Source organism: Delphinus delphis, chromosome 9, assembly GCF_949987515.2.
Source record: "Delphinus delphis chromosome 9, mDelDel1.2, whole genome shotgun sequence".
NCBI lineage: Eukaryota > Metazoa > Chordata > Mammalia > Artiodactyla > Delphinidae > Delphinus > Delphinus delphis.
In genome coordinates this window covers 16,061,523-16,084,962 of record NC_082691.1, presented here as the reverse complement: position 1 = coordinate 16,084,962, position 23,440 = coordinate 16,061,523, and the positions used below count along the sequence as shown (strand labels likewise).

At 41.6% G+C, this 23,440-nt stretch overlaps 1 protein-coding gene across 1 annotated transcript in view; it reads right to left on the bottom strand.

The window, feature by feature from the left end:
• The window catches only part of AMPH (amphiphysin), a 185,123-nt gene that overhangs the window by 78,386 nt on the left and 83,297 nt on the right, over positions 1–23,440 (bottom strand). Inside the window, exons 3-4 of the mRNA XM_060019841.1 lie at positions 5,575–5,625; positions 3,008–3,102 (exon numbers count right to left, since the gene is read on the bottom strand). Coding sequence (XP_059875824.1) covers positions 3,008–3,102; positions 5,575–5,625 — 146 coding nt within the window. The remainder of the gene's footprint in view (positions 1–3,007; positions 3,103–5,574; positions 5,626–23,440) is intronic.

Genomic DNA, 23,440 nt, shown 5'->3' with positions numbered 1-23,440 from the left:
AAGTTCTACTTCCCTGGCTAGTAAATGCTAGAAAAGTGTGGATTATTTAAGAATACAGTAATTTGGCTACCAGTTCTAATTTATAACATAGGCTACCTAAGGGCTGAGCTCATTTAAAAATGTGTTTCTGATTCCGAATTACTAAAGAATGTAGAAACTTCAAAAGGTCCCCCGATTCCTATAAATGGACTTTGGGGCTAGGAGTCTGTGAAGAATTCCACAAAGACAGTTTGCTTCTGAAGCAATCCAGGAAAGTAGAAACCACTCCAGACAAACAACAAACCGCAGTTGAAGCCTCCACACAGACAGCAGAAAATTTAGTCATACTGGGAAGGGCCCTACCATTTATGGAATATCAATTGTCATGAACACAATGAGTATTAGATATTATTATTATTGTTACTCCTATTACTGTCAAGGCATTGGGTTAAAAGCTGTATGTGTCTGTGTGTGTGTGTGTGATTTAATTCTCACAATAGCCTTATGAAGAAAGTCTCATTGTTGCCATTATACAGAAGATGATGCTGAAATCCAGAGATGTTACATAGTTTGGCTAAGGTCATGCAGCTGGTATATGACAGACTCTGGTTTCAACCCTTGAATTTGAAGCCCATGATCTGTCGATGACACCAGGCTGCCTCACCAGAACAGAGTTCATATCCTAGCTGTGTGACTTTGGAAAACTGAACGTTCCTGAGTTTCAATTTCTCCAAGTATGTGCGTTGACAACATAAACTTGCTTCACAGAATCCCAGGCACATGCGCAAGAACGTCATTCCATATTCCTGCCGTTACTACATCTGGCATCTCCTGACAATGTCTACCCTTTCTTTTTTCTTAGCAATAGAACGTCCAGTTTTAGCCGGGCACACGGCTGCCTAGGATACAGACCATACTTCCCAGCCTCCACTGCAGCCAAGTGCAGCCATGAGACTAAATTCTGCCAATGGGATGGACTTTCAGGAAGTGGCCCTAAAAGGAGGCTTGTCCTCCAAGCTTCCTCCTTCTTGCTGACTGGAAGACAAAAATGAGAGCTGATAGCCAGAGCTCAGAGGCATCTTGAACGTGGAGGTGGCAGCAGGGATGCAAAGACAGGCCCCTGATGCTCGTGGGTCCCCCATACCACACCTGGGCTGCCAACCTCCAAGGTCGATAATGGGAGAGAAGAAGCTTCTCTCTTGTTGAAAACCACTTTTTAATGGTTGATTTGCTTCTCTTTTTCACACGTTAAAACCTAATTCTAATTGTCATAGATCCTTATTAAGAATTTTATGCAAACAGGGACTTCCCTGGTGGTGCAGTGGATAAGACTCCGTTCTCCCAATGCAGGGGGCCCGGGTTCGATCCCAGGTCGGGGAACTAGATCTCACATGCAAGCCACGACTAAGAGTTCGCATGTCACAACTAAGGAGCCCATGTGCTGCAACTAAGGAGCCCGCCTGCTGTATCTAAGACCCGGCGCAACTGAATTAATTAATTAATTAATTAATTAATTAAAAAGAATTTTATGCAAACAAAAAAATTTAAGTCCACCGTACAAAGAGGCTTATCTTATGATCTGAGCAGACCCCCGGACATGCAGTGTCAGGTGCTTCACCACTGAAAGATTCCCCAAATCCTGGCAGCCACAAGGATCAAGGTAGGACAGCAGCTGTTTCCTTAGGAATCAAGGTCAACAGTGGCATTTGCCACACACAGAATTGTAACGTGGTGTTCTGAAAAGCCATCACACAAGTTTCTAACCATTCCCTTAAAAATTCTTCTTTTCACAATGAATTTTTAATTATACACCTCTAATTGGAAATTTACAAAATGAGTTAAGCCTTTAACAACACGCTGTTGAAACACAGTGTCTTTATATTTAAGAAATGTGAGAAGATGCCATTCCTCAAAACTGCATTGGAAAATGGTGTGTGGAGGCTAGTTTTGCCTAATTCACATACTGAAAGTTTTCGAAAGAGGTAACAGAGCTCACAATGAGCTTTCTTCATAAATAGATCTCAGTTTCTATCATAGTCATAACTGTGGGGATGTCAGAATTTTGGGGAAGCAGCCCAGGAAAGATGTTAACCCATCTTTCCAAAGGCTGCATAGATGATCGGCATGTCATGTACCAGACCCTTCCCTGAGTTGTGGCGGCCATATGTCTTAACTCTCCTGTGCCTCATGAGAAGCAACGAGCTCCCATGAAGTGGGCATGATGACCAACCATTCTTTGTTTTAACAAAGAGCTTGGACGTGAGAAAACCCGACTGCAGGCTTCCTAAAGTCAGTAATAATCACACACACTGTGCAGTAGGTCGAGGATGTGAATACACTCAACTTTAAGTGTGTTTTTAGGAGATACAATTATTATTCTCATTTCACCGATAAGGAAACTAAAGCCCAAGAAGATTAAAGAACTCATCTGATGTCACATCCCATTCCGCTTTCTTCAAAGCAACAATGACCACTTTCTCACTTCCCAGAGCCAGACAGCCCTGAGCTAGACGGTGCATTTCAGGTGTTAAGACATGTCTAAGGACGAAGCCTTTCATTAGTTAAATTCCTATTAGCAGGCCCTGTCCTCAGCCCTGCAGACCAGCGAAGGGACCATCTAGTGGTAAAGTGAATGGGATGCTCTTCCCAGATCCCGTGCCTGCTTTCAAGGAGGGATGGGGAAGAAGGTGCGCTACATAAAATCAGGCCATGGGCCAGTTCTCCTACTGGAATGGGCTAAGAAGTGTAGTAAAGGACAGACAAGTGCTATTCTTATGTTGAACAAAACCAATCTTTAAGCCACAGCTTTCTACCCAAGTGGCTTTATTGTCATGTTCACTCCTCACTGCAAGTTTGGGTTGATCTGGATGGTGGAACTGCACAGTGCCTTCTGGGTACACGGTGCCCCTTCATATTAGGGCCATGAAGCGGTGAGAGGGGGTCAGGGGATAGGCTGAGTGAGCAGGACATGGTGGGAACCTCACAGAAGTCACCCTGGGGCCTCTCACGTGCTGTGACCAGCTCTCACCTCGCCAACCATTTTCACGTCTTCGCGCCCGTACCAGTCGGGCTCATAGACTTCATGCAGCGACTCGGTGAGCTTCATGGAAGCCTCTTGCATGCCTAGCATTGGAGAAAAACAACTCCTGTTAGAGAGAGGTAGGTGAGGAGTCTCTTCCTCCTTTCCCTACTTTTCAAAGTGAGAGGAAAAATCTTGAATACTTGCTAATTGTTTAAGGAAAACCTGGGCAGGCACAATTGCTCTTTGCACCTGTAGTCCTGATTCTGATTACAGTGTGCATTTTCTAGTATTTTCAGGATAAAGATACATGCTGGGTCGTGAAAAAAATCAACAAGGTGTTCTAGTCTAAAAACACCAATAATAATACGTCCTATTATGTGTGCTGTCACTTGCTAAATGGCATGAAACCGTAAATGTATGGGACACCTAGAATACTTACCTATAAAACTAAAGAGTTCTAAAACAACTAATAGCAAATGACTTTAAATATTAGAAATAAAGCATCTGGCGGGGGGAAAGCAGATAGAAGCAAAATCTATAGGATTTTCAGGCATCACCGAAAGGGCTTTAAGTGGCCTAAAAATTTTCAAAAGAAACAAGAAGTTGTTCTTTTTCTAATATTACTAAAAGCTTATACATACAGTTTTAAGTCAGAACTCTCAGAAAGCTTAGCGTTCTTAAGTCTATGGGTATTTTCAGAATTTTCGTTAAGGTACAATTTGGTATGTTACAAAAATATGGTTATTAATAATAGGAAAGATACAAAGTTCCCCAGTGCAACATGGTGATACAAAGTATCACAAAGTCTTTTCCAGACTCCCTCTGCCCCTCCTTCAAAACATGGAGGGTAAAGTGTGGATTGCTGTGGAGACAGCTCAGGGTTGGGGACAGAACAAGGTGGAGTCTTTGGCTGGCGACTTGGAGAAGCGCCTCTTTGGCACCAGACTCTCCCTCACAGCTGGAAGGTGAGACCTGACCGAGTTGGTGTCCTGGTCTTTGTCACTAGGGGATATGAAAAGGGGCTGGATAGAAGGAGAGGAGAGAAAAACCATAGCGCTGCCATTAAAAATAAAAGACACATAAACTTAATGCCAATGAATCAAAGAGGGAAATTTTTTTGTTAAACTGAAAGCTGCAACACTCTAGACTCACCCACATGCTTGCTGAATTTAAGACAGTCAGTTCTGGGTTCAACAATGAGAGAAAAGGACAAAATAAAAGAAGATGGCTGAGGAGTTTGAGGTTTTTGAGCACAAGATGCCTGTTCTCCTTGCTTGGCCCTTGAAATAAACCTTTCTCTGCTCTACAAAATAAAATAAAAAATGAAAAGAAGATGTCTGAAATGATCAAAGTATTCGCTCAAAGAGGCACACAATGGAATATTACTCAGCCACAAAAAAGAATGAAATAACACCATTTGCAGCAACATGGATGGACTTAGAGATTATCATACTAAGTGAAGTAATAAGTCAGACAGAGAATTTCATATGATATCGCTTATAAAATGATACCGATGAATTTATTTACAAAACAGAAATAGACTCATAGACATAGAAAACAAACTTATGGTTACCAAAGGGGAAAAGGGTCGGGGAGGGATAAATTAGGAGTTTGGGATTAAAATACACACACTACTATATATAAAATAGGACCTACTGTATAGCACAGGGAACTATACTCAATATCTTATAATAATCTATAATGGAAAAGAATATAAAAAAGTATATTTATATATATTATATATAAATATATATATATTTATATATATTATATATATAAATATATATATATTTATATATATATATCGCTTTGCTGTACCCCTGAAACTAACACATTGTAAATCAACTATATATCAATACCAATTTAAAAAAAATAAAAAAAATACTAGTCCTACCCCACAAATCTCTCCCCACTAATCTCAAAATCTGCCTTATCATCCACCACATCTGTGGCTGCACTTGGATCGGACTCAGTGCAGGGGGCTGGACAGCGGCCGGCCGGCAGAGGTGGAGCACACACCCCGAGCACTCTCCCTGCCCTCCGTCACCAGCCTCATTTCTTTGCCTTGAATATCCCGAGACTAGAAACCAACGCCAGAGCCTCTCTGTCCCCCTACAGTGGCAGGGCTGCAGGTGCAGCCGGTCCCCACAAGTCACATGCAGTCCAGGGCCATGCTTCCTGCTAACCCTGCTACCATCCCTCGCCCCCTCCAGCTAGAAGGCTTGTGTGTAAGTCTGTGAGCATCCAGCTCTTGGGACATACTCTCCCCTGGGATGAAATCAGCTGCAAGGTCTCAAGCTCACTCTATCTAACAACTCTTCCTAGAAAGCTGTAGGACGTGGGAGGCGCTTATTCCTAGTTTCCAGCATAAGGGCAGACACATTTGTTCCTTGTATATTCTGATTATCATTTCAATGGGAATTGGGGAGTGCGTGGAATGGAACACCTGTGCTCGAGTACCCATCCTGCCAGAAAGCCAAATGGCTGTATAATTAACACTCAATCTTGTTACTCTTGAATTCCCAGAACAACCCGTGCTTGGTAACATGCAGTAAACAACTCATACACATTACCTTTGATAGCTGCTAAATATCCTCGGAGTTCTCGCTGAAGTCTGGTACCCTCTGCCTGAAAACACACAAACACAGAGATGCTAAGCATCTTGTCTGTATCTTGCATGCAAACATGTACAAAGCAATAAGTCTCGAGTTATTTTCGCCAGGAGCTCATTCTTTTTTTTTTTTTTTTGCCGTACGCGGGCCTCTCACTGTTGTGGCCTCTCCCATTGCGGAGCACAGGTTCCGGACGCGCAGGCTCAGCGGCCATGGCTCATGGGCCATGGCTCATGGGCCCAGCCGCTTCGCGGCATGTGGGATCTTCCCAGACCAGGACACGAACCCGTGTCCCCTGCATCGGCAGGCGGACTCTCAACCACTGCGCCACCAGGGAAGCCCCAGGAGCTCATTCTTAAAAGAACATAAATATGTGGACACAGACTAAACAAGATGCCCAAGACTAAACAAGATATTTACAAAGATTTTACTCAGCCTAGAAAGGAAAAGGAGAGGGACTTCCCTGGTGATCCAGTGGGTAAGACTCCACACTCCCAATGTAGGGGGCCCGGGTTCGATCCCTGGTCGGGTAACTAGATCCCGCATGCATGCCGCAACTAAGACCCGGCACAGCCAAAAAAATTAAATATTTTTTCAAGAAAGAAAAGAAAAGGAGAAGGTAAGTAAGACTTTGCTTAGAAACTGTGACCCACCATACAGCAGTTCAATACATTCAAGAGCTACTAAGTCTCTAAATTTTGACATGTAGGTTACAATGGTTGGAAACTGATCACCACTGTTCACTGTTTAATACGGTAGCTACTAGCCCCAAGTGGACAGAGATTTAGTGCCCAAAAACATATATATCTCATTAATATATTCTACACTGACTGTATATTAATACAATATTTTGGATATACTGAGTTAGATAAACTATATTGACTCATTTCATCTCTTTCTTTTCGTTTTTTAAAAATTAAAGTATAGGGCTTCCCTGGTGGCGCAGTGGTTGAGAGTCCGCCTGCTGATGCAGGGGACGCGGGTTCGTGCCCCGGTCTGGGAAGATCCCACATGCCGCGGAGCGCCTGGGCCCGTGAGCCATGGCCGCTGAGCCTGCGTGTCCGGAGCCTGTGCTCCGCAACGGGAGAGGCCACAACGGTGAGAGGCCCGCGTACCGCAAAAAATAAAAAAAATTAAAGTATAGTTGATTTATAATACTGTGTTAGTTTCAGGTGTACAGCATCTTTCACTTTTTAAAATACATTAGAAAATTTTAAATTATGAATGTGGTTTGCATTGTGTTTCTATTGGACATCACCAAATTAGAGAAATTGTTCAATTGTAAATGTTGGCCCATGAACATTTGTTTTGGTTTGGATCGCACTTAGAAACTCTAAGACTCTGAGAGTAGGATTAGATTTTAGTCCGGAGTTCCCCCAGGAAATGTTGATGGTAGCGTGGAGAAGTGAAGCAGGTAAGGAAAGAGAGCCAACGCAGGGTGCATTAGCAAGCAAGCTTCTGCAGTGGGCAGCCCCGCCTTAACCCTGCTGGGGAACTCTGGGAGACAGACTCAAACACCCTATAGACATCCTAACCGAGGGGCAAGGGAGCTGGGGCATTTATGCATCAACTCCTGCCAATCATTGGCTGAGGGCTGCTTCTGGGGGACATTAATTCCCCATTATGTCCATGTAGGGACAGATAGGTCTCAGGAACCACAGAAAGCCCTCAGGCAAAGAGCTCTGATGCTGGAAGCTGCAAGTCAGTCTAGTGGGCTCAGAAAAGGTAGGTGCTAGGGGCATACAGCTGGCACCTACAGTGTTGCCTATGATACTGCAACTGAACACATTAAAAATATATGCATTTTAATTGCATAATCATTTAACAAAAGTGAAGAGAGCTAGCATACAGAATGACTCCACCTTGAAGATTAATACTATAGCAACTGTTTTATAACTCTAACTTGATAGTTAATAATACACCCACTAATATAGCAACTATAATAGTCACATTCAAGGAGCATTTGTTAGTATTTACCAAAAAGGGAGAGGGGATGAAGGCAAAAAAACACTTAGGTCCTTCAGGGACTTCCCTGGTGGTCCAGTGGTAAAGAATCCACCCTGTAATGCAGGGGATGCAGGTTCGATCCCTGGTCAGGGAACTAAGATCTCACATGCTGCGGGGCAACTAAGCCTGCACGCCACAACTACTGAGCTTGCGCGCCTCAACTAGAGAGCCTGCGTGCCACAAACTACAGAGCCCACGTGCCCTGGAGCCTGTGTGCCACAACTAGAGAAGGGAAAACCCGCAGGCCACAACTAGAAAGAAGCCTGCACGCCACAATGAAAGATCCCGCGTGCTCCAACTAAGACCCGATGCAGCCAAAAATAAATAAATTAATTAAAAAAAAAAAGAAAACTAAACTCTTAAAAAAAAAAGCCTTTCAATAAATTATAATCTAGTAGAGGAACTAAAATATCTATACGAAAAATTGCATTGCCAAGCAGATTATACTTAACTCTGAAACACCATCCAAACACAACGCAAGGCCAAAATGCCCAGCACATTTAAAAATAGATAGTGATTAATATAAATAAACTCTGGGGACTTCCCTGGTGGTCCAGTGGCTAAGGCTCCGTGCTCCCAATGCAGGGGGCCCAAGTTCGATCCCTCGCCAGGGACCTAGATTCCACATGCTGCAACTAAAGAGTGCGCATGCCGCAACTGAGAAGAGTCTGCATGCCACAACTACAGATCCCAAATGCCTCAACTAAGACCCGGCACAGCCAAATAAATAAAAATAAATATTAAAAAAAATACAAACAAACTTTGAAAAGAAGTGTTTAAGACCATGCTGGACTCCAAAGTAAATTCTGGAAGAGAATATTTTCCTATATCTTATAGTGCAGGTATAGTGACATTATTTCTATAAAGTCTATGTAAAGCTCAGGTGAGGTTTTCTTTACCTGCCTTAAGCTCAGGCTGTTTTTCCAACTCTGTAAATCCAGGTACCACCAGATGAAAGCTTAGGGTTAATTCATTTGTTGGCACATATGAACTTCAACCAGAATGGTGCTATACAGAAAGGCAAAACAGAAATCATCAAAGTTCTAAACAACTGACTCCCTTTCTTGTGGCTCAGCATGGCTTAAAATCAAAACTAAGTTTCCTTTGCCTTGCTGAGCCATTCAGAAATGCAGTGTGAAAGCAAACTACTACAAGCTAGATTTAAAAAAAAAAACTAACCATAGTGGATTTCCAAAACATCAAAGTATAGTGTAAAACTGTAGGCAAAGAATGAGGAGAATGAAGAAAAATGCTAATGATAAACACTTGGGCACAGGTAGAAGATATGAAGGATCCAGAGAAGAAACAGGTAGAATCAGGCCAAGGTCCCCAACACGAACAGGAAAAGAATTTGGGGAAAAGAGAAGTCAGTCTTTCCCCTATTGATTATCTATTTTGGGACAGATACTGTGTAAGATTCTGAGTATATAAAAAGCTGAAAAGACATCGTTTGGGGAGATTTAATTATTGTCACATCTACACTGCATCTCCCTACCAGATCTGTTTTGAGGGGAGGATTATGCTTCCTGCCCCATCAACACCAAGCTTGGTTGTGGGACTTGGCTAATGAAATGTGAGTGGAAGAGCCATGTGCTGCTTCTGAGCAGAAGATGTAAGAGCCGTCACACACTCCGACCATTTCCTTTCCCTCTACCATGCGCCCCATCATGTTCCAGATAGGGGTTCCTTCTCCGGCCTGGATCTCAGAGCGAAGGGAAGATGAAATGGGCAGCTACCGTGCACATTTTCATAAGCAAGAAACAAACCTGTTCTTAACAGCCACCAAGGTATTGGTGACCTACCCTAAACAGCCTGATACAATGGTTCACCATCAAGAGTAGAAATGCAGAAAGACAGAGTAGCCTGAAATCTAACAACAACAAGCCAATGGAGTTACTGAGCAGAAGAGCATTAAAGGCACTTACAGAAACATTTCAGAAAGGAAATCAAATTGGAAAGATGAAGGACAAAGTGGGTGATTTAGCAAATGGGAGCCTGAGTGGTGGCCAAGTGATTGCAAGAGGTAGAACGGTACTGAGAGAGGACAGCAGGCCACAATCATTTGTCCCAACAGACGGCAGATCATTGAGAGAGAATAATATGTGAAATCAGACATGTGATTTACCCAGACAGATCTAGATCCAGACCGATCTAAAGCCTACAGCCCTGAAAGGGGTAATGAGGAGGGTCTGACTCCCCTAAGGCCACGTTTTTCAAAATAGGTAAGTGTAGACCTTAGAGGTACTTAATGATTCGTCTAGCACACTTACAGCCACAAAATAAACCTAAAACATCTCGCTGGAATATCAATTTATTGAGATTGGAGGGGGACAAATGGAGAAACCATTATTTCACCACCACTAAGCCACCTGTTAGGATGTAAAGTGAAAAGCTGCATAGAGATGAAACAGAACTTCACAGATGTCTCCTGTTTTCAGATGTCTGCTTAAGACTCTGCTCTACTACTGCTCCTGCCCCTTCCCTGGAAAAGTGCAAGAAGCACTTAGCTCAGGCAGGGCTCACAGCTCACCCAGAGGGATGCTTTCCCCTCAGGAAGTAATACAGAGCCAACCACAGTAACTGATGGTTTTGAGTTACCCCGACTGCTCAGAGTACCTGGAAACAGCAGAAGAGTAGGGTGGGAAGGCATTCTTTTCCCAAATACTTACGAAATAAAGCATGTCAAATTAAGCCCACAATTAAGTCACTGCCTTTTCTTTCAAGAAAAGTACAAGAAAGAGAAGGAAATAGTCAGGCTCCAACCTATACACTGCATTCATCTAGCCCAAGGGGAACAATAAACATTTAAAAAAATAAAATAAGCATCCCAGAAGAAATGTTTAGATATTATAAGAGTGACAGAAAATTCAAATGATATAATAATGGCTTGAACTCATGAGTTCAATTTAGCCAGATAAACTGGAGGCTAACTTAAATAACTTTATTCTTTTCCAATTATTAAAATTCTTAATTTTCCCCGTGAGTATTAAGGTTCACAAAGCATTCGGTAATGACCATATTGAATTTCGTATAAAATTCTGCCTGAATCAAGCAAAAGCCTCTGGAAAGAAATTTTTCACCTATAATATGCCACACAGTAGCTCTGCACAAAACCTATTGCCTAATAAAATTTACTTAACATCATTACTCTATGTGAATCACAAGTAAGTTTTAAATGAGAAATAACTTCTTATAGCACTGCTCGCATTTCACTGGATCTAAAGTGCGTTCCAAATTCCTCTGAAAGTTACCATTTCAGTCCTTCAGCCTTGAATTGTGTATTGTGCATGCGTGTGTGCAGAAAAAAGACTGAAAATTCCACAACCTTGTGAATTTTCCCTTCAATTTCTTAATGTCATTCTCTACAGTATAAAATTATTATTCCAACTCTTGGTCACACTCTCCTCAGGACTTATGGGCAAGTGCATTGCCTACTAACTGCCTACTAATACGCCTCTTTGGAAAATATCTAAGAAGGATTCACTGCCCACAATATCCCTTGCCCTGGCATATAGTATAATAACATGCCCCTGGTGTTAGTCAGAGGTTCTTTATTTTTTCAATTGCATCATTTATCAGCGTCAGGAGCCGCTGCCTCTCAAGCCTAGACGGTCCCCCAGGCCTGGCTTTCTTTCCACACAGCCCAAGGGAGTGGCTTGCTTCTCCTTCCTCATTAAAGCTACCCCCAAACACCCCCTCCCTTGTGTGTCATGCCCTCACAGGGCTGGGGAGAAGGAAACCGTCTCCCCAGTCTTCTGTTTCCTGGATGTTCTGGAAAACAAGCCAGGGTCATTTTGGGTTTCATCATGAAGATATCCAAAATGAATAGGCAAGATGGACCTAGAGATTGTCATACTGAGTGAAGAGAAATACCGTATGCGGAATCTAAAAGAAATGATACAAATGGAGAAATGATACAAATGAACGTATTTACAAAACAGAAATGGACTCACAGACTTAGTGAATGAACTTATGGTTACCAGTGGGGGAAGGGTGGAGGGAAGGGATAGTTAGGGAGTTTGGGATTGACATGTACACACTGCTATATTTAAAAAGGATAATCAACAAGGACCTACTGTATAGCACAGGGAATTCTTCTCAACGTTATGTGGCAGCTTAGATGGGAGGGGAGCCCTGGGGGAGAATGGATACATGTATATGTATGGCTGAGTCTCTTTGCTGTGCACCTGAAACTACTGCAACATTGTTAACTGGCTATACTCCAATATGAAATTTTAAAAAATTTTAAATTAATAGGTAAGCAAAAAGTCTTCATGGTTTTAAAACCTTACAAAGGTCTGAGACTCACTGCCTCTAGTCCAAGAATCCCTTTATTCTCTTGCAGAGTGGTCTCTTGAAGCTGTTGCTTTCTTCCCCTAGTGCTGTGAGCACCTCTCCATGATACCTGCCTCTAAGGACTAGACTGAAGTTTAAAATCTAATTAAATAGCTGGAGAGAGAGTGAAACAGGCACACCACCATGGAAAGTTTCAAATATCTTTGTTACCCAATAGGAAGAAATCACATTCCATACCTAATTAAATGTGTTTCCAAATTGTTCTACATCAGATTGGTCCTCAGGAACACCAATTACTTAATTATTTGTTTATATGTCTTGGGGGGAGGGTGGGGCAGAGGAGGGGGTCAGTTCCCAGATAGGCCTGGCTCCTGAGCAGCTCTCGCTGCTTGTCTCTCTTCAGCACCTAGGACAGCTCCCAGACACATCTTTGGTTCTTGAACATTTAAAGATTTAATCTATGTAGTGTCAAAGGACTAGCTATAAATGCTACCACATCAAGGTTTCCTACTGCACTCTAGTAATAAGTGCAAGGAAGAGTTACAGACAGATTTCCTGCAAGGTGAGCCTGGTTCCTGATAAGAGCTACCACAGACTGACACACAAGAAGAGTGTCTCGAAGTCCTACAGCTATGGCAAACTGTATCTGGGCATTGGGCTTAAAAACAGGGTTGCACCAAACTATGATGAATAACACTTGAAGATTAATGAGTCAAGTCGTTTATTGTTTAGGTACACTGAATTCTGAAATACTAAAAAGATATTAATATTGGTAAATACTTATGTCTAGGACTGCAGGAGCCAATACAGAGGTACGATTTTGTTAGCTTACCTTAGACCCAGTTATGCCTGCCCAAAAGAAAGAAACTGTACTTGAAGCGTTGATTTGAATTTGAGATACAACGCATAGAATGAATTGATAAATTTCTAAGGAACTAAACTCAGCACAGCAACCACTGCAAATTCAGAAGCACCATGCCCCATACTACCATGTGCATGACACCCACGGTCAGGGGTATATACCACTGTGGCCCTGACTGTACTGGCAAAACCAAATCCGGTGCATTTTATTTGCAAGGCTATGCAGGTCTAGCCAAACACCTTAAGGCAATATGTATTTAATACCTAGTAAACAAGCAATGGCTTGTTGAATTGACTTGTTAAAATATGGTGAATGTAATTTATATTTATAGGTAACTGATTTATATTTATCGGTAACTTTGTTTTTAAAAAATAAAAGCAATACCCACAAGACAGAAAATTTTTTTATTAAATATCCTCTTTAACTAAGAAACTGGGTTGATGTTTTAAAAGGAGCCGAGATAGAAGGCCAACAGTATTAACGGACGTATGAAACTTGGATCTGAAGAGATGTAACTTCAAAAACTGTGATTTCACAAAGGTAAGTCCTATCAGCTTGCCTGTGATCATGAACCTATAGAAGTTTCCAGAGTTACATTATTATTTTTGGCCTTTACTGACATTCTTCTCTTGAAAAGGCTAAGTAACACATCAAAATTAAAATTGGCTCAATTTCTCAGAGTTCGGACAGGTTAACTCAATCTTGATGTTAGTATATTTTGTGATCGTTTTTGAAGCTGAGGAGAAAATCAGATTATCAAGAAGATTAGATTTAATGGAGTTATTATCAGCAACTTGATGAACGATGACTAGTAAGTCATAACGTCTGAATCCACTTATGATCAAAGACAACCTTAGGTTGCTCAACACTCCAGGCACTCTTGGTTTACTAAGAAATAGAGCTCTCCCTCTGATAAGCTCGGGTGCCGTTCAATTGGAAGATGAGAGTTTTTCAAAGGTAAAAGCAGCAGGGTCTTAGGCACGTACATTTTTTGCTTCCTTGCTTTGAGCTCTTTGTCGTAATAGGAGCCGTCATTAAGAACCTAGCACTGATTTCATAGCACCATTTCTTTATTTTTAAAATTTTCTTTTGGCATATCTTCGTGCAAAAGATATAAGATAGAGAGGAGACTGGAGTGTATTTTGAAATCACATTTCTGGGCTGATGGCGGCAGCGAGTAGAACATGGAAGGGAGATAGACATCGAAGAGAACATCTCAGCTGCCACAGTTTTATCCAAGATTCATGGCCCAATTTCCAACTATCCTCGTCAGCAACTCCAAGCATACCTACGATCTGAAAACCAAGTCAAATACCTTCTGCCTTTCAACAAAACAAAATTAGAAAGCTAGCTAGTAATTACATGTACCATTTTTCCATATATTTCCCTTAAGCCAACTAACTTGTTTATAGGTGTCTATTCTGATATTTTGGAAAAGCTAACCCATTGTGTGTGCAAGGGGATAGAACTACCTAATTAGAACTGTTAAACTCACCACCACAGCAGGCTGGATATGACTTACAGATATGCTTTATGGCCTTTAGGCAACTGAGTTTGTGAGCCTTGAAAAACCATCCCATTTATTTTTCATTTCGTGTGTGTGTACGAAGAGGCTTGACTTATAAGCTGCACCAGAGACATTATATACATGTCTTTCCAAGCTTTGCTTTAATTCCTAGAGCACAGTAATGAATACAGTGGGGAGGGGGAAATAACCCCAAAATTAAGAGAAACGCCACAGGAGCCGCCCCTCAACAATGACTCTTCCTGTGACTTACCGTTCAGTGTCCCTTTCTGTGCGTATGGATACCACTCCCTTTACAATATTCTATCATGGCCAAATTGGACAGGACTTAAAAGTATTAGAGAAACAACTGCTATGTCAAGCTACAGAGGTGCATTGATGAGTAGGAATGAAGTACGTACCTTGTCTATCATTATTCCAGACATAAAATAACATCCAGGATGCTTCTGAAACTGCCATTTATGATGTCTGTGTTAGTTCGTTAGGGCCACCGTAACAAAATACCAGAGACTGGGTGTCTTACACAACAGAAATGTATTTCCTCACAGTTGTGGAGGCTACAAGTCCAAGATCGAGGTGTTGGCAGGTTTGGTTTCCCCTGAGGCCTCTCTCCTTGCCTTGCAAACAAACAGCTGCTTTCTCGGGTCCTCACATGGCCTTTTTTCTGTATATGTGTGCATCCCAGTGTCTTTCTCTTTTCTTAGAAGGACAACAGTCATGCCGGATTAGGACTCACCAATATGACTTCACTTGACCTTAATTACCTCTTTAATGGCCCTATCTTCAAAAACAGTCACATTGGGCTTCCCTGGTGGCGCAGTGGTTGAGAGTCCGCCTGCCGATGCAGGGGACGCGGGTTCGTGCCCCAGTCCGGGAAGATCCCACATGCCGCGGAGCGGCTGGGCCCGTGAGCCATGGCTGCTGAGCCTGTGCGTCCAGAGCCTGTGCTCCGCAACGGGAGACGCCGCGGCGGTGAGAGGCCCACGTACCACAAAAAAAAAAAAAAAAGTCACATTCTAATGTGTACCAGGGTTAGGACTCTAACATACAAACTTAGGAGGTACATAACTTCAGACCGTAACAGTGTCCTCAAAGCAAGCCTTTAATATAGCAATAAGTAACAAAGTCAAACACTTACTGAAGGCTCCCTTTGCTCCAAACACTGTCTTATTAACTCAGAATCCTCACAATACCTCTGAGGTCAGCACACATTTGCAAATGAGAAGACTGAGGAACAGAGGCTGAAAAGCTTGGCCAGAGGTCACAGAGCTAACAGACGGCAAGCCGGTACTGGAGCTGAGGTGGTCTGGATTATTTAGGCTCCGCAAACTGCCTCAAAAGCCCACGTTTCGCTGCCCTCTCCCACCTCTATGCCCTCGAACTGTAAAGGCACAGACGCCAGCAAATGATGGATGTGGCTACGTAAGAGAAATCAACTGTTAACCAATGAGAATGATTTAACTAAAGGAATCATTTTTTCTGTGCTCTCATGATGTAGTTCTAATCTGTAAATAAAGATACTGGCTGTTTACTTGTTTTTCTCAAAAGCTCATGATTCCTGAGTATACTCCATTGGATTCATAGAGCATAGGGGTTAAGTCGGTGGGCTCTGGGATCACACTGCCTGGCTTTAAAATCTGAGCTCTGCCACTTTTAACTGTGGAACCTTGGGCAAGTCACTTAGGCCTCTGATTCATCGTTGGTAAAATGAAGTGATAATGGTATTCACTTACTAGGGCTATCACCAGCGTCAAAGGAGACAGTCCACGTAACTTATCAGCAGAGAACCAGGCACACAGTATGCATTCAATAAATGTTGGATGCACTATTATTATTTTACCTGATACCTTTTCAATGATAAACTGTGCAAAGAGCAGGTGTTTCATAAATGCTTGACTGAACCAAGTTCTGCTACTTGTCATAGTACGAAGGAGTATCTTCATGAGGAATATACAAAACCTCCCCCAAACAAGCCACTGGGGAATTGTGACTGCTTCCTTCATTTTAATTTGTATTTCTAAGTCTCAAACACACATTTATGTTTTTCAGAAAGTTTTTTTGTACCTTTAAGTGTTTCAGCAACAGAGGATCCTAGAACCCGTGGCAGTAATTTATGCAGATGTGTAAGAACCACTGAATCATGGATATGAGAAAAAAATCAAACTGACATGATAAATTACTGTGAGGAAACAAGAAAGCATGAATACCCATGACCAACAGAGTAATCAAGCCCATTCCACAAATGAAAGCTTTTGTGACATATGCTCAATTTTCTCGTATATAGAGCATAATTACAATTATGAGTTGCTATGGAAATCAAGTGAGACAATGTTCCGAACACTTTATAAGTGTTAAAGCCCTACTTATGGAAAGTCTTAATAATAAAAATTCTTCATCAGTGCTTTTGCCTAAGCCAGTCAGGTGTGGCTTGGAGATTTGTACATTTTTTAAGCTCCATCGAAGAGTCTTACAATTATCCAGGTTTAGGAACACAGTCAAAAGAAGGTACAATTAAGGAATAATGTGTATTACTATTCCACATACATGGAAATATATGTATTATCTTCACTATATCAGTGAAACCTAAGGCTTGCATCCAAGTTGTTACTACCTTATGATGGTTCTTTAGAGATACAAGTCAGACGGGTGACCCGACTCAGAAGTCTGGAATGGGACCCAGGAATCAAAATTTTGAAAGGCATTCAGATATTCTACTGGTTATTTGGGAACCTCTGCTTTAATTTCTCAGTGGGTCTATCATTTAATTGACACAGTGTGTGAATGGACACTCTCGTATGTGGCTCTAGTATGAGATAGCCCAAAAGGCCCTTAAAAATACGTCCGGCTCCAGGTTTCATTCAGTCACCATCAGACATGCCTTCTAATGCATTTCCATCACTTAGACTACATCTTCAGCGCAAAGTTAGCAGGGGGCTTGCAGGGTGACTTATGAGAGAGAATTGCAGGCAATTGCAGGGAATCAGTAATACTGACGCAAATCTGAAAATCAACTGCAGCTCATCTGTGCCAATGTTCACAACCATTCCACAGCCTCCTTAGGCTCGGATGAGAGAGATGCCTAATTCTCTGCATCACATTCTCAGAACAGTACAGTCAACCTGGGGATCATTTAGGGAGGGGCATCCAAACTGGATAATAAGTTGACTTCACAAGGAGAAGTAGGAGATACATGGAATTGGTCTCTAAATGAATGCTGGGAAATGAGATACTAAATCTTCTCCAATTGGCATAGTTAATTAACGTAGTAAGGTAAAATACAATTAAAATAGGCAACAGAATAAGATAGATGAAAGGAAACCTTTTGAACAATAACATGACGAGATTCCTCTAAAAGTGATTTCTTAAGTGGGGAACAGGCTCCGTAGGAAGTGGCCCAAACAGTGATGCCTAGAACATCTGTAGTTTGACTGGATCAAATTTTAGTTAGGTTAAGCTTTTGATTTATATAGGCCATAAATGAAAAGATATTCTTGTGGTTGGAATGAAAGAAATAAGAACAAAGAGGATAAAAGATGGACAAGTTCTCCAACGAATAGTTTTTTCTTTCTCCCATCCGGCACCATGGACGGCAACACCTAGTCACAAGAAGTAGGCAGACTCATTTCTCTCCTTGAAAGCCAGTGAGCAAAACAGAGGTTTAATGGGTGTGTCAGAAATGAATAAACAGAAGACTATAGAGAAATGCAGGCACTTTTGAAGGGCAAGGGCCAATACATTCTTTTGACACCTGCAGGTTTCTTCTCTCTGCTCCCTTCCACAGAAGTCAATTGTATTGGCAATCAATGGGTGATACTTACCCAAAAAAGGACTCTTAATTCAAGACTATATATGCAAACCACATCTTTTCCACCAGAACAATGGTACAAAAAAGACTGAAAGTCTTAACTAGGGGCTTAGACCATTTTTTGTAAGAATACCAACTGGAGTGAGAGTATACTCATACGCTAATGTTAAAGGTGAAACTAGGATACCAAAATGCATTCTAATGATGGAAATATAGTAACATTATCTCAAGATCCTGTGTCTTTTTTCTACTACTTTATTTTTTAAAAGAAAGAAGACTTTTGCACACTAGACCACAAGCTTGACAAAGACAGAAACTATTCTGTCTGAACGATTTATCACTCCGTTTGCAATGCCTTATGCTTAGTAGACATTTAATTAGGTGTTGAGTCAGCCAAGAAATGCTTTGAATAGACACTTATTATTTGGCTTGTTATATATATATTGACCTGTTACCTTCGATGAAGTATCCAGCTCCTAGCTCAAGCCAATGTCGCCAGTTGTGGACCGGATCCCAACTCCTCTTTCTACTCAAGGACACAAGTCAGCTGTTCTCTCCCTTCTCTGGTGATTCATCATTTTTTCCTTCTGTACTAAATGAGTCCCATTAGTACACTCATATTTCTGCCACCTTAGGAAAATGCTCTCTTGACGTCACTTCCTTCCCCAGCTACAGTCCTATTTATTTGCTCCCCTTTGAAGCCAAACTTGAAACTTACTGTCTCCAAGCCTCCTGATATATTTTACCTCACTCTATATATTCTCTATCTCTATATATTCTCTAGCTATTCTCTAGCTATTCTATAGCTCTCATCATTTCTAGCAAACAGTATAATCTGCTTATTTTTATTAAAGTGTTTTATTTATTGTCTGTCCCCCTGTTTTGGAATGTAAGATCCACAATGGTAGGAACCTTTGTCTGCTTGTTCTCTGAAGTTTCCCAAAGACCTAGAACCATTCCTGGAACATAGAAGACACTCAATAAATATAAAGAAAATGAATATTGAAATGGTTACATACTATTGTTCTAAACATGCACCCACATGCTACCATCAATCAAATAACCGTGAAACTTCCTTAAAAGTTGATACCAAGAAGAAATACTTTAAATTTTGGAAAACACTGGCACACTAAGATGGTTTTCAGTATTACGGTATTCTCACAGAAACGTATAGCTAGCCAGAAACAGGAGTAAACTTTATTTCCAGAGATGCAGACATATATGAATTCTCTTGTAGTATATTGTGCAATTATTGAGTTCAAACTTTAATGGAAACCAAGTATAAATGCAAGCAACAAGACTCAACAATTCTCTCAGAAGTTGCTCAGAAGAAATTAACTGTATCAATTAAATATATTAGTGCTGTATGGTCAAAATATTATCCGATCAGAGAAGAGTAAGCTTACTCTAAAACACAATTCATGAAAAAAAACCCTACAAATTGAAGAATGTAACTGGGGTTCAAGGACTGAAAAACATTCTTCTGCATTAATAAAAATTACTTATTACATTGTGAGTAAAAGTATGTAAAGCTCTCAGAAGATGGAAAATACCATACATGCCAGCTGATACATACGGAGTAGCATGGAACTAGGGCAGCTTCAGAACCCAGAGAGGGGACCAGAGCCTTGCTCTAGTCTCGATAACCCAGGTTAGAATCAAATCCAGGCCATGTGAGACACTCTCCAAAGGCTATTTTGCTGCCAAAAATTAGGATGAAAATGAGAAAGTAAATGACAATGAAGAGAAACACTGACAACGAATGAGTGAGGAGGCATGGAAAATCCAAGAGAAAGAGTGAGTACAGAGCTAAGTGTGACAAGGAGGGATATATTTACTAATAAGCACCTGTCAGGTGCAGAGGGCAGAGATTTTTTTTTTTTTTTTTTTGGCTGTGCTGGGTCTTCGCTGCTGTGCACGGGCTTTCTCTAGTTGCAGCAAGCGGGGGCTACTCTTCGTTGTGGTTTGCAGGCTTCACATTGCAGTGGCTTCTCTTGTTGTGGAGCACAGGCTCTAGGCACGCGAGCTTCAGTAGTTGTGGCGCACGTGCTTAGTTGCTCCATGGCATGTGGGATCTTCCCAGTCAAACCCGTGTCCCCTGCATTGGCAGGCGGATTTTTTTAATGGCTGGGAAAGGATGCCTTCCTTTAAATATTTTATAACCTAATGAGGACAGATATGCACATCTAAAATAACTGTCATATAAGAAAACTGGAACAAGAGCTTTTGGATGAATTACAAAAAAATGTACACTGGAGGATACAGAGAAAGAGAGAGCCTGGCTGAGGGCACTGGAAAGCCGTCAGGTAAGAAATATCTTGTAAGTTGACCTTAAGCAAAGGTAGGACTTCAACAGATGGAGATGGCAGGTCAGGCAAGGATAGTTCAATCATAAGGAAGCACCCGCAGTGGAGAAAGTGGAAGAAGAAATTGGAAGCAAGCAGGCCAGTCCCTAAATACCACCACCAGGCATAGGAACAACCAGCCAGCCCCTTTCACATCAAGGTTATCTGTGTTAAAAAGAAATAGTTCTAGGATATCTGTTAGGACTATCTGCTCAAGGAAATTACAAAACTTTTCAGAATGTAAATGTGATTTGCCATAAATAAAAATTTTATCCACACATTAACACACCGTGGGAACATATCCTGTATTTATGTTGTTTTTTCAAACTTCTATTCTGTAATTTTTAATTATTTATATACGTATGTCCTAAAAAGTGTCGTGAAACTGCTTACAAAAATTCAAGCACTATTCAACACCTCTTCCATCCCAGAAATAAAAACGTGCTCTAGGAACATGCTCCAAATGATCGTTTCTGCCACTAGTTCAGCTTCAAGTTTAACAAATGTTTTAAAGTTTATGTTCAAAGCACTAGATTCTGTGCAGAGAAAAAGATGAAAGCGGCCACACGGGACCCCTGTGGAGAGGAGAGATCAGTATGAAGACATGACTCCACCTTTCAGACATTGGATTATCCTAATAATGAGAATCAATGGCTCTGGATCCTCCCCACTGGAGAGCATTTCAAGGTCCCGATATTCTTTCCTTCTTCATCTGTGTTATACCAATTAGGCCGTTACCTGGTGGTGGGCATGGAGAGAAGCAGCAGAGCTACACTGTATGGTATTTCAAGGGGGGACTAAAAAGCCGTGGAGACGTGAGCAGAAGTGAGGCTCCCTTCTCCTTCATATGAGAAGTTCTCAGACCACACCTCCATTAGGGCGCCCATATCTGTACTTGCTGAAATGTGATCAAAGCTGGTTATCTGAGCCCCACCAGCCCCTGGGTTATCCTGTTGTAAGCTGCACACTGGCCATAAGCATGGCATCTTCGTGGGCAAGTTTATGAGCAGGAAGGAGAGAGAGAAGCCACCTTCTCTGGGCTCATTAACAGACCCGTCAGCAAGCACCCAGGTGAACTGAAGTGAAAGCAGCCGATGTTCACACCAGTCACTTCTGCTACTTGTTAGCAGCTCTGGTAAAAGAGGAAATACAGAAAGGAAAAAAACAAACCCTCTGGGGAGGAAACGGTGAAGTCAGGTCTCATTCTCCTGGCTGGATGTCTCCAACCCTTGCTTTCCTTACCACTCGTCACCATGGAAAACCCTGAGCTCTTGGGGGAGGGGTCACTCTATTCTCCTTTGCTGGACACTCCTCTCCCCTTCCTCCCTGTCCTGACTGGGTGTTCCTGGACCACAAAATCCACAGCAATGGGGAGTGCAGTGGACAATGTGAGAGCATATGCACAGACCCTGCATCCATGCTCTCCGGCTAATGCAAATCAAATAACTTTTAGGAAAAGAGGTCTGGGATCAAAAAGAGAATTTGGGGTTGGAACAAGATAAAAGCTAATCCTCAAGCTCAAGTGCAAACATAGACCCATTTTCTACCTCTGTTTCCACCACGAAGAAGCAGGGAATATGGCAATTACTATAAGGACTCTTCTGATTTTCTTAAAGGAAATTTAAAAGCAAGATCATCAGAGCCCCAGATGCTTGAATACTTTCTAGAACATTCTAATGGTCTACTTTTCTTAACATTATTATTTTTTTTTTTGGCCGCACTGTGCAGCATGCAGGATCTTAGTTCCCTGACCAGGGATCGAACCCATGCCCCCTGCATTGGGAGCATGGAGTCTTAACCAATGGACCGCCAGGGAAGTCCTAGTGGTCTACTTTTAGAATCATTGGATTAAGTATTAATTTAGTATGGTCAGATGACTCTAATATACTGCACAAATCCAAATAAAGTTCATTTTATACTATAAATAGTATTTTTGTTGGATTTGAAATACATATACACAGAAAAAAATACGAAATCTAGATTTCCCAGGTCAATGTCTTTAGCGTATGTCACCTTAAGAGAATGTCTTCTGCCTTTAGAGTAATGATTCACATTAATACTAAAAATAATAAGCCTTGTAGAGGTCACCACAATCTTGGTAGATCCTTCATCCTTGGTTAATGTTTCTACATAGCATAAAAGCATATGCAACAGATGGGAATTGGTCACCAATACATACTGGGGGTTAAAAAGACACAGTTTTCCTTCTACAGAGTATTAATAAATTCAGTCTTCAACTATTCTTCCCAACCTTTAATATGTTTCTATAGAAGATTAGTAAACCTCTCTCCTCACCTTCCTCCCACCCCCTCCTTTTTTCCTTCTCTCCCTTTAATATACAGACAAGGTTAAAGTTCCCTCCCTCCTCATGGCAGTAAAATGGCTATAAATTTACTCTTTCTGATTAAAACAAAAAAATATCAAAATGAGCATGTGCAAATGCAAGATGATTTTCATGTGAGAATATTTTCATAGGGAACCAAAGAGGGTCAGGAGACTCCCTGAGAAATACTATTTTTACATTTCCGTTCTATTTGTTTTACTCTTATCAAGTAGAATTGCTTGTGCAAGTTTCCCAAATGTTTAAGTTTTACCTGCATTATGAAATCTGCTAATGATCTTGACAGAACTAAGGTGTTGATCTTCAAGAATGACAGTATACTATTGGCTCCATAACATTTGAAAATGTATATAGTGAAAGGAATAAGCAGCAGAGCATTTAACTGATGATGATTTAGCCAACTGCACTTCTCTCTAATACCTTAGACAAAAAACAATCCTCACCTTGTTCAGTCAACAAAGTCCAAAAAAGAACAATAAAAATTCCCCATAAGGGGCATCCCTGGTGGCGCAGTGGTTAAGAATCCTCCTGCCAACGCAGGGGACACAGTTTCGAGCCCTGGTCCGGGAAGATCCCACATGCCGCGGAGCAACTAAGCCCGTGCGCCACAGCTACTGAGCCTGCGCTCTAGAGCCCGCGAGCCACA